The 10,248-nt window shown below is 46.2% G+C and overlaps 1 protein-coding gene across 1 annotated transcript; it reads left to right on the top strand.

The window, feature by feature from the left end:
• Positions 1-325: 325 nt before the first annotated feature.
• Positions 326-9,216, top strand: LOC125425470 (secretory carrier-associated membrane protein 4-like). Its single transcript, XM_048483071.1, has 3 exons — positions 326-531; positions 4,009-4,126; positions 8,149-9,216. The coding sequence occupies exons 1-3, from the start codon at positions 452-454 to the stop codon at positions 8,317-8,319; spliced, it is 369 nt and encodes a 122-aa protein (XP_048339028.1). The 5' UTR covers positions 326-451; the 3' UTR covers positions 8,320-9,216.
• Positions 9,217-10,248: the final 1,032 nt, after the last annotated feature.

Here is a 10,248-nt window from a genome sequence, read left to right on the forward strand (position 1 = left end):
CCTGGAGAGGGATGGATAAGTAGCGACCCTTTGTAATGGCCGATGGGAAGGTATTGGATCTGGCCCTTGTGATAATCCGTCTCTGTTGGGGTTCAGTTAATAATTCAAGATATTTGGCTATGTGCCCCTGTTCCGGTATTATTCCGACAGAGAGGGGTGAATTGGATTTACATTGATTCCTATGGAAAAGTTTGCCTCGGTTTTCACCGGTTTAGGTTTTCATCGATTCTTTTCGGACGGATGACCAACAAAAACCGAGGTTCCACTGTACTGGTCAAATCCCCCATGCTGCTGGCTAGGCTGAGAGATGGTGACATAGCCCTGAGATGACTCAGTGAGTTTCCAGGCAGAGTAGGGATTTGAACCCACGTCTCCTCAAGCAAAGCTTCAACCACACAGGTTAAATTTTCCTTTTCCTCTCCCTCCAAGGTCGGACAGTTCTTTCAACTTCATGGTCTTCTTCTTCATCTTCGGCGCCCAGTTCCTCCTGGCAGTTATCCAAGCGATTGGGTTCAGCGGGTGGGGAGCCTGGTAAGCGGCAGCGTCTGCGGTTCCTTCTCCTCGTACTGCTTTGAATTCAAAATGATATATTTTTTGAAAAAATTAAGACACAGACAGTAGTTGCTTTCTTAAAACAGAAAACGAAATCTGTGCCTTCAGAGGGACCATCCTGTGTTCCTTTAGAACATAAGAACATAAGAACTAGCCTGCTGGATCAGAGCAGAGTCCATCTAGTCCAGCACTCTGCTACTCGCAGTGGCCCACCAGGTGCCATTGGGAGCTCACATGCAGGAGGTGAAAGCAATGGCCTTCTGCGGCTGCTGCTCCCGAGCACCTGGTCTGCTAAGGCATTTGCAATCTCAGATCAAAGAGGATCAAGATTGGGAGCCAGAGATCGACTTCTCCTCCATAAATCTGTCCAAGCCCCTTTTAAAGCTATCCAGGTGAGTGGCCATCCCCACCTCCTGTGGCAGCATATTCCAAACACCAATCACGTGATGCGTGAAGAAGTGTTTCCTTTTATTAGTCCTAATTCTTCCCCCCAGCATTTTCAATGAATGCCCCCTGGTTCTAGTATTGTGAGAAAGAGAAAAATTTCTCTCTGTCAACATTTTCTACCCCATGCATAATTTTATAGACTTCAATCATATCCCCCCTCAGACATCTCCTCTCCAAACCAAAGAGTCCCAAATGCTGCAGCCTCTCCTCATAAGGAAGGTGCTCCAGTCCCTCAATCATCCTCGTTGCCCTTCTCTGCACTTTTTCTATCTCTCCGATATCCTTTTTGAGATGTGGCGACCAGAACTAAACACTTTCTTAGTGGCACCACCACAATGTTGGCTCTCTATCTCCCTGCACCCGATGAAGTCGTTTTTGTATCTCAGGAGCTCCAGTGGAGAGTTTCTGTCTGGGGTTCCTGCTACTGCTGAATGAAATCCCATTTCTTATTGGGCTGCTTTGTAGAAGTTGCGTTCATGATTTTAAACACGTTTGTTTATTCAGGTGGCTTTTATTTTTTTTAACAGTTGGGAGTCAGGTTTGATTTTGGTAGTTTCCTCAAAGCCCTCAACTGGCTGGGGCCATCGGACCTGCCGGTACGTTCCCCAAAGAGCATTAATAACTGAATGGTGAACCCTGGCCCCAAGTTGTCCGACTGGCCTCAACCACTTATCTGATGGAGATTTCACAGCAAGCCTCCGTCTCCCCTTCTCCTTTTCCATCCTTAATTTCTTGTCTCTTCTCTCTAAAAGGAGCAGCAGTGGCGTAGGAGGTTAAGAGCTCGTGTATCTAATTTGGAGGAACCGGGTTTGATTCCCTGCTCTGCCACTTGAGCTGTGGAGGCTTATCTGGGGAATTCAGATTAGCCTGTGCACTCCCACACAAGCCAGCTGGGTGACCTTGGGCTAGTCACAGCTCTTCGGAGCTCTCTCAGCCCCACCTACTTCGCAGGGTGTTTGTTGTGAGGGGGGAAGGGCAAGGAGATGGTCAGCCCCTTTGAGTCTCCTGCAGGAGAGAAAGGGGGGATATAAATCCAAACTCCTCCTCTTCCTCCTCTTCTTCCTCTTCTTCCTCTTCTTCCTCTTCTTCCTCTTCTTCCTCTTCCTCCTCTTCCTCTTCTTCTTCTTCTTCTTCTGCACCACCACCACCACCACCACGACGAAGCCGCCTTGAGCCCACGAGGGAAAGAGTCGCCTGCATCTCAAGTAAAACGAAACCAAAAAAAAATGAAGACAAAAAGAAGCTTTTTTTCCCACCTCCAAATAGAGAAACAACCATTCTAAAATATTCTATCGACTTGGAAATTATGAGCACTTTCTTCAGGGCCGGGCTTAACATAAGCCATTTTGAATACGTGAGCCCATGAAGGAAGAAGAGGAAGAGTTTGGATTTATATTCCCCCTTTCTCTCCTGGAAGGGGAGATATAAATCTCAAACTCAAAGGGGCTGACAAACTCCTTTCCCTTCCCTCCCTCACAACAAACACCCTGTGAGGTAGGTGGGGTTGAGAGAGCTCCGAAGAACTGTGACTAGCCCAAGGTCACCCAGCTGGCATGTGTTGGAGTGCACAAGCTAATCTGGTTCCCCAGATAAGCCTCCACACATGACAGAGCAGGGTATCAAACCCAGTTCTCTGGACTAGAGTGCGCCTGCTCTTAACCACTACACCACGCTGGAAGAGTTTGAAATATGAGAGCTGAATGACAAATTCATAATTACATGCCCAGGACTATAGTTTCAGAGGTTAGCGTTGATCTGCAGTAGAATAGATATATTTTGAGTTCTGTAGCATCTTAGAAGGGACAAGCTTTTGAAAGTCACAACTCCCTTCAAAAGCTTAAACCCGGAAAACCTTGCTGATTTCTATAGCCCTACTGGACTCACTACAGCGTGGTGCAGTAGTTTGGAGCAGGTGCAAATCTGGAGAACCGAGTTTGGTTCCCTGCTCTGCCCCTTCAGCTGTGAAGGCTTATCTGGTGAGCTAGATTAGCATGTGCACTCCCACACACGCCAGCTGGGTGATCTTGGGCTAGTCGCAGTTCTTTGGAGCTCTCTCAGCCCCACCTGCCTCCCAGGGTGTTTGTTGTGAGGCGGGAAGGGAAAGGAGCTTGTAAGCCCCTTTGAATCTCCTTCCAGGAGAGAAAGGGGGATATAAATCCAACTCTTCTTCTTCATTGCCACCAAAGCAGCAACATAAGTACAGTTTCTGGTACTAATTGAATATGTCTCCTGTAAATATCCTGCTTCTTTTGGATTTGCTTAAAGTTTCTAGTCCAGTGGTGGCGAACCTTTGGCACTCCAGATGTTATGGACTACAATTCCCATCAGCCCCTGCCAATTGGCCCTGCTGGCAGGGGCTGATGGGAATTGTAGTCCATAACATCTGGAGTGCCAAAGGTTCGCCACCATGGCTCTAGTCCCTGTAGTTACCAAGATTCTCTTGACAGCAGGGGCGGCTGGCGAGGAATGAATAAGGTTTCCGGTGGTCGTGGGGTTCAGCGGGACTTCAGTGCCTCTTCTGGACCCCAACCCCAGAAGGGCTCAACATCAGTGGTGGGATCCCAAAATTTTAGTAACAGGTTCCCATGGTGGTGGGATTCAAACTGTGGCGTAGCGCCAATGGGGCTGGGCGGGGCATTCCTGGGCGGGGCTGTGGCAAGGACGCAGCCGCTGCGCCGGTCCTTGGGCAGGAAACGAATGCACGCAGGCGCAGGCTGCCACGCACGCCGGTGCACCTCCTGCTAGACTGCTCCAAGTTCTGCGTGCTACTGCTGAGAGGAGGGGCGTAACTAAGGCAAAAATCCCGTGGCAAAATCGCCAATTAGCAACCCCCTCTCGGCACACACAAATAATTAGTAGCCTACTCTCGGGAACTTGTGAGAACCTGCTGGATCCCACCTCTGCTCAACATCCAAATAATATATGCAGAAATGTACAAATGCAGAGCTGTGAATCTCATCTCTCCTGCCGCTTGGTCTCTGAAGCACTGTCTCTTGCCCTCTCTTCCAGTGGCTGGCTGGCAGCGGTGACTTTTTTCTCGACGAGCACCGGGGCTGCCGTTATCATGCTTTTTCCTGCTGTAATGTTCACTCTGTCGGCCCTTGTGATGTTCGTCTGTCTCCTTCGGGTAAGTGGGGTGGTGGGGGAGTTGAATGGGGGGCGGGCTGTTACCTGTTAAAGCAGGGCTAGGGCAGCAAGTCCTGCAACGCATGCCAGAGCAGACCAGCATTCCCCGCAACGTTAATTTAAATGCTCCCAGGTGTTTGTCTAGTGAGCAGGTTGCCTCTTGCAGGTTGCAGCTCCAGCCTTCATTTTAGCCAGGTGTCTCTCGGGTGCAGCTGGGAGAATCTAGTCCTTTTTAGCTCAGAAAAAACGCTCGTTTTCTGCAGGAGGATATTGGTGGAGCCTTTGTACGGATCTTCCGACCCATCTTTGGTTGTGGGGATTGAAAGTACGCTTCAGTCCGTCAAGTGTTCTGGCTCTAACCCTAAGGCCAACACAAGCCTTTATTGGCATATAAAACAGGACAAAATTTTAAAACAAAACAAGGTTAAGAAATACAGTTAAAACTACTAATTTCCAGTATAAAATTTGCAACCGTTTCACAAAAGAGCACATCAGAGCTGTTCAGGAGATTGGGTATCTTATAACACTCGTGCCACTGAGAACATTGGAATTCATGTATTTCATGCGTATCTTATTGTATTTAGGGCATAGAAACAAAGAATGGTCAAGTGTTTCAACCGTAAGAACATAAGAACATAAGAACTAGCCTGCTGGAGTCCATCTAGTCCAGCATTCTGCTACTCGCAGTGGCCCACCAGGTGCCTTTGGGAGCTCACGTGCAGGATGTGAAAGCAATGGCCTGCTGCTGCTGCTGCTCCTGAGCACCTGGTCTGCTAAGGCATTTGCAATCTGAGATCAAGGAGGATCAAGATTGGTAGCCATAAATCGACTTCTCCTCCATAAATCTGTCCAAGCCCTTTTTAAAGCTATCCAGGTTAGTGGCCATCACCACCTCCTGTGGCAGCATATTCCAAACACCAAACCGTAGTCATATCACATGAACAGACTCTTTTAGAACATTCCATATTCTTAAATCTTCCCTCCAGCAGAGCTGATGGCAGCACATTACATCTTGCAGTAGCCAAGGCTCTCCTCTGGGTGGGATTAACCAGCAGACGAAGATATGCTGCCGTAATTCCTAGCTCGCATTGGATTAATAATGTAGTCAGAGAACAGGTTGTCTTGAACCCTAAGGCTGAATCCTGAGGGTCTGCCCTTTCATTCTGGGAGCAGCATTTCTACGGCACCCCTGTCCCCGGCCACTCTGGCAGGATCTAAACTGAGGGTTTTTTTCGATAATTTTTTAAATTAAATTTTAAAACATATATCAGTGACAGCGAACCTTTTCGAGACTGAGTGCCCAAACTGCAACCCAGAGCCCACTTCTTTATTGCAAAGTGCCAACACGGCAATTTAACCTGAATATTGAGGTCTTAGTTTAGAAAAAACAGTTGGCTCCAAGGCGTGCGTTACTCAGGAGTAAGCTTGGTGGTAGTCGGTGGCTTTGCTTTGAAGCAACTGTGGAACGCTTCGAACGGATGAATCACGACCCTAGGAGGGTTTGCTCAGAAGCAAGCCCCATTGCCAGCAACCGAGCTTACTCCCAGGTAAAGGATTGTGCTTTAGTTCTTCACATGAAAATCAGTGGGGTTTAACAGTGCTTAACAGGGTTACCTATACTGCTTCCCCAAAACTAGGTCTGAAGTTTAATGCTAATAATCGAGCCCAGTGGTGCAGGCCAGCCTAGATGTGTGGGGGAGGGGGGAAACTCTGTTTGTGCGTGCCCACAGAGAGGGCTCTGAGTGCCACCTAGGTCTTAGGTTTAATGCTAATAATCTCCCTGAAATAATTACACTATTATCACATGACGAACTCTGTGCACGCGTGCCCACAGAGAGGGCTCTGAGTGCCACCTCTGGCACCCGTGCCATAGGTTCGCCACCACTGACATATATAATTACCAAACAAACTTGTTAACATCATTAAAAAAGAAAATATCGTATTGTTAACTATATTACAAGTTTTAACAGTTCAGGTAGGTTGTTCTATTTATGATAACTTGAATATCTGTTTCTAAACTGTTACTTGAATCATAACTGATATTCAACATTAAAATAAATTGCTGAGTTGGTAAAAGATTAGACCTAAAACAAGAGTGCAAGAATAACATAAGTCACAAGGTAAGAAAACAACACTTATTATCATTCTTCCCACTTGAACTTAGATAATTAATTTCCTTCCTAAATTTTATACGAGAGATCCATCTCTATACTGCTATCTTAGTCTAGTTTTCTCCAAAAGTTATGTTCATTTATTTTACTCCTTTATAGTCAAGTCACAAGCCTTTATTGGCATAAAATAAACATACAAAATCAGCATACAAAATTTGCCCATTATTGCTCACAATTATAGACACTGGTACTAAAATACTAAATACTAAAATATATACATGGTCCTTCTGTAACTATAGGACATTCCTTCAGCTAAGTTAACTCACTTAAACGTCATCGGATACTGACAGAAGCTAGAAAAATTACTGCTGGCTATATGTGGTCATAATACATAGACATTGGTTGGTATTCATCTAGACTTACGTCTATTATTGTTAGCAGAAATTTTGCTACATTCTCACACACTGTGGGATCCATGTTGTTCAAAAGCATAGGTATCTTAAGAGCTTCAGTTAGATTGTTATACAGAAATGGGATAAGTGCAGATTGTGACATTCTGATTTTTGCAAACCTTACACAATGAAAGAGGGTATGATCGAGTGTCTCCCCCTGACCCATATTGCATGGACATAGCCTCCTCTGTTTATCAATTTGTTGATATCTGCCATAGAGCAGCATAGAAGGCATTAGATTGAATCTGGCCAGTGTTAAAGCTCTTCTTAATTTAGGGTTGGTGATCCACTGTAAATAATTGGCCATGTGTCCTTGTTCAATTGGAATAAGCAGGGTCAGGGGGGAACACTCCTTTATAGTCTATTTCCTGTATGTATTCTTATTCTTTTGTTTTTTTTCCATATACAAAATAAATACATATATTCAACTATATTCTTTAATCTATCACGCCTATATTTAACATTATCATATACATTGGAGCTTACAACCACACGGAGTCATGAACGGAGATATTTTTTGTGGGACAGTACTAGCTCCGCTTCTAGCTCTGTGTGCTTCTAGATGTTACTTTCGGAGGATTTTTAGGGACAGGTGGTGATTTTCCTACATAAGGGTGCTTGTAACAACATACTGCGCCTTTATTGGCATATAAAACAGGACAAAATTTTAAAACAAAACAAGGTTAAGAAGTACAGTTAAAATACTAATTTCCAGTATAAAATGTGCAACAGTTTCACAAAAGAGCACGTGGGAAAGCTGTTCAGGAGGATTTGGTATCGCAACACTCATGCCACTGAAGGCATTACACAGAAAGCGGAATTCATTTCATACATATCTTATTGTATTTAAGGCATTGAAACAAAGAATGGTCAAGTGTTTCAACCATAGTCAGATCACATGAACAAACTCTTTTAGCACGTTCCCTATTCTTAAATCTTCCCACCAGCAGAGCTGATGGCGGCACATGCTTGCAGTAGCCAGAAACCTCCTCTGGGTGGGATTAATCAGCAGACGAAGATATGCTGCCATAATTCCACGCTCGCATGGGATTAATAATGTAGTCGGAGAACAGGTTGTCTTGGCGGCAAGAGTCGAATTATGAAAATCAAGATCCAAGAGCCTATTCTTTACTAGTCTGAAGGCTTCCACCTTTGTGAGCATAAGGAGTGATTCCAAGGGGAAACCAATAGCTTCAACCTTTCTAAAGATCAAAGTATACCATTCTGAGATAAAGTGATCTGATAACAGAGAGGGAATATAGCTATTGGATCCCACTATTTTCAATATTTTATGGCCCTTATCCATGCCAAAGTTTCTAGAGTGGTTTGGCCCATCTCTATGCACAATGCAGCGTAAGGCACACATCTAGGGAGCCCCATTAGTTTCCAAAGGAATTTGGGTATAGGGTGTAATAAACTACTGCCTCCCTGCTGGATTGTTTTCTCTCTGTCTTCCTCAGGTCCACCGCCTGTACCGTGGGGGAGGCGGCAGTTTCCAGAAAGCCCAAGACGAGTGGCATAGCGGCTTGTGGAGGGACCCCCCGAGCCGGGAAGCTCAGTTTAACAACTTTTCCGGGAACAGTCTCCCGGAGTATCCGACCGTCCCCAGCTACCCTGCCCGAAGCCGTTAACATGGACCTACCGTTAGATGCTTTATTCAGGGTCATCTCGAAATGATGTTGCTGGTACTTTGGGAGGTGGTGTTGGGGGAGAATAATCTCCTTTTACCCCTTCCCACCTAGGTGTAGGTGTAGGTGTTTTTGTTTTACATTTCTCCTTCCAGCAATTGTTCAAGATCTAGTTCCTTGACTTAATCCCATGTTATCAGCCTCTTCTCTCCAAGAAAAGGCTGAGAGGGTGGGTGCCAATATATGCCTGATTCTTTGGCAGAGGACAGGGCCTTCAATTTCTTCTCACAGCCCCCCTGTGTATCTCTCTCTCACCTCTCAAGACTTAGATGGCTTATACAGATCAGCAGTCCACTGCCACGTTCCCCCTTTGGGGAGTCAATTTAACCTCTCTTCCATCTCCTGACACCCTGTCTTTCTCTGCTTAACTCGCTTGCTTATGTTCCAGATGTTTTACTGGTTCTTAGGAAAGGAGAAACCATAAATTATCCAGTAACTAACACAAATGGCAAGGCACCCAACAGTGAAATTGTTCTTGGAGTGTATGTTAGATTGCCAAGGAGGGAGAATTGTATGGTGTGAGTCTTTCCCCCCCTAATTTAAAAACCTTCTCCCTGCAAGATGAAAGCTAGCACCTCAGGAAGAAGGGCTTCAGCCTATCCTGAGGTGCTAGTTGTCCCGTGTGCGAGGATTCTTATTTCACAAAGGACTGTTCAGGCATGAGACTTGGTGCAGGGGGGAATCCAGTGGCACAGACAAGAAAGTTTGTGGCGCTGCCGTTCGTGGAGATCTTAATTGTTCAGGTGATCTAGTTTTCTAGCTTTGGACAGCTCAGCTGCCCGTGCCAAATGCCAGTTTTCTTTTCTTGAAATCTTAGAGAGCTTTTTGGAGCTTCTTTTGCTTGCTACTAACTTGTTTGCCAAAGCGTTGAATAGTCTCTGCCTTGTCTGTACCTGGGCAAAAAAACCCCAGTCAGGTCTGTGTCCTCTTCTTTCTTTTTCCCATCACGCCCAAAGTCCTGTTGCAGAACCTAAACCGGTGATAACTCTGCGAGGGTCCACGTGGCATGTCCAGAGGCAGGGTTCTGACGGTGCCACCGGCAAGGTCCGGGTTGGATTCGGCAGCGCTTCGTTGCTCCAGGGAAAGGCTGGTGGGCTAGATCAGGTCTGGATGTTTTCATTGTTGACTGCCCACCCACCCACCCACCCCATGGCTGTTGGTATCCCAAGTCCCTTTCTTCTCATGGCCTACAGCAGGTTCTAGCCCTCACCACTATAGGCTGTGTGTGCCCCATGGGGCCTGACCCTCAGTAAGTGGTTTCGGACAGCTTCAGGAAGCACTGCTCAATTATCAAGTCATTTTTCTTGATTTTCTTGACTTGACAGTTTTCTTTGCCCTGGGCATCTTCCAAACAAGAAATGGCTATGCTTTCAGTTGACTAGGGCTAGTATACCAGCCCTGGAAACTTTCCCTGGGTTATGTTTCCTGATCCCAGGTTTGCTTTGTCGAGAGACGAACGGTGCAGCGCGACTTTATGCATTGTAAAAACGATCACACTTTAATGGATATCAACCCCTTCCCTTGGGGCGTTTCCAGTGCAGTGTGGGTTGGTCTCTCCCCAAATGTGTGGGGCTGTGCCTTTTCAAAGAGACCTGGCCCACTCCCACCAGCCGATGCCCTTGGCGCTGACGCAAAATGCCCAGGCCCTCACACACAGCTCTGGCTTTTCCCAGGAAATAGGGCTCCAACCTTTTCCTCTTGCGGGCCTGCACTCATCCAAATTTGACCCCTTTGAGCATTTTTTGTGCAATTGGGAGCAACACTGGAGAAAAACCACAAATGTGAAAACTGACTTCCTTATACCTTTGGACCGTGGTGGCGAACCTTTGGCACTCCAGATGTAATGGACTACAATTCCCATCAGCCCCTGCC

Source organism: Sphaerodactylus townsendi, unplaced genomic scaffold (genome assembly GCF_021028975.2).
Source record: "Sphaerodactylus townsendi isolate TG3544 unplaced genomic scaffold, MPM_Stown_v2.3 scaffold_544, whole genome shotgun sequence".
In the NCBI taxonomy this organism is placed as follows: domain Eukaryota; kingdom Metazoa; phylum Chordata; class Lepidosauria; order Squamata; family Sphaerodactylidae; genus Sphaerodactylus; species Sphaerodactylus townsendi.

Excerpts from the sequence above, each read along its gene's own strand:
- LOC125425470 (XM_048483071.1), top strand. The coding sequence starts at position 452 with ATGGTCTTCTTCTTCATCTTCGGCGCCCAGTTCCTCCTGGCAGTTATC. Across the intron at positions 532-4,008 it reads TTCAGCGGGTGGGGAGCCTG|TGGCTGGCTGGCAGCGGTGA; the intron begins GTAAGCGGCAGC and ends CCTCTCTTCCAG. Across the intron at positions 4,127-8,148 it reads TGTTCGTCTGTCTCCTTCGG|GTCCACCGCCTGTACCGTGG; the intron begins GTAAGTGGGGTG and ends TGTCTTCCTCAG.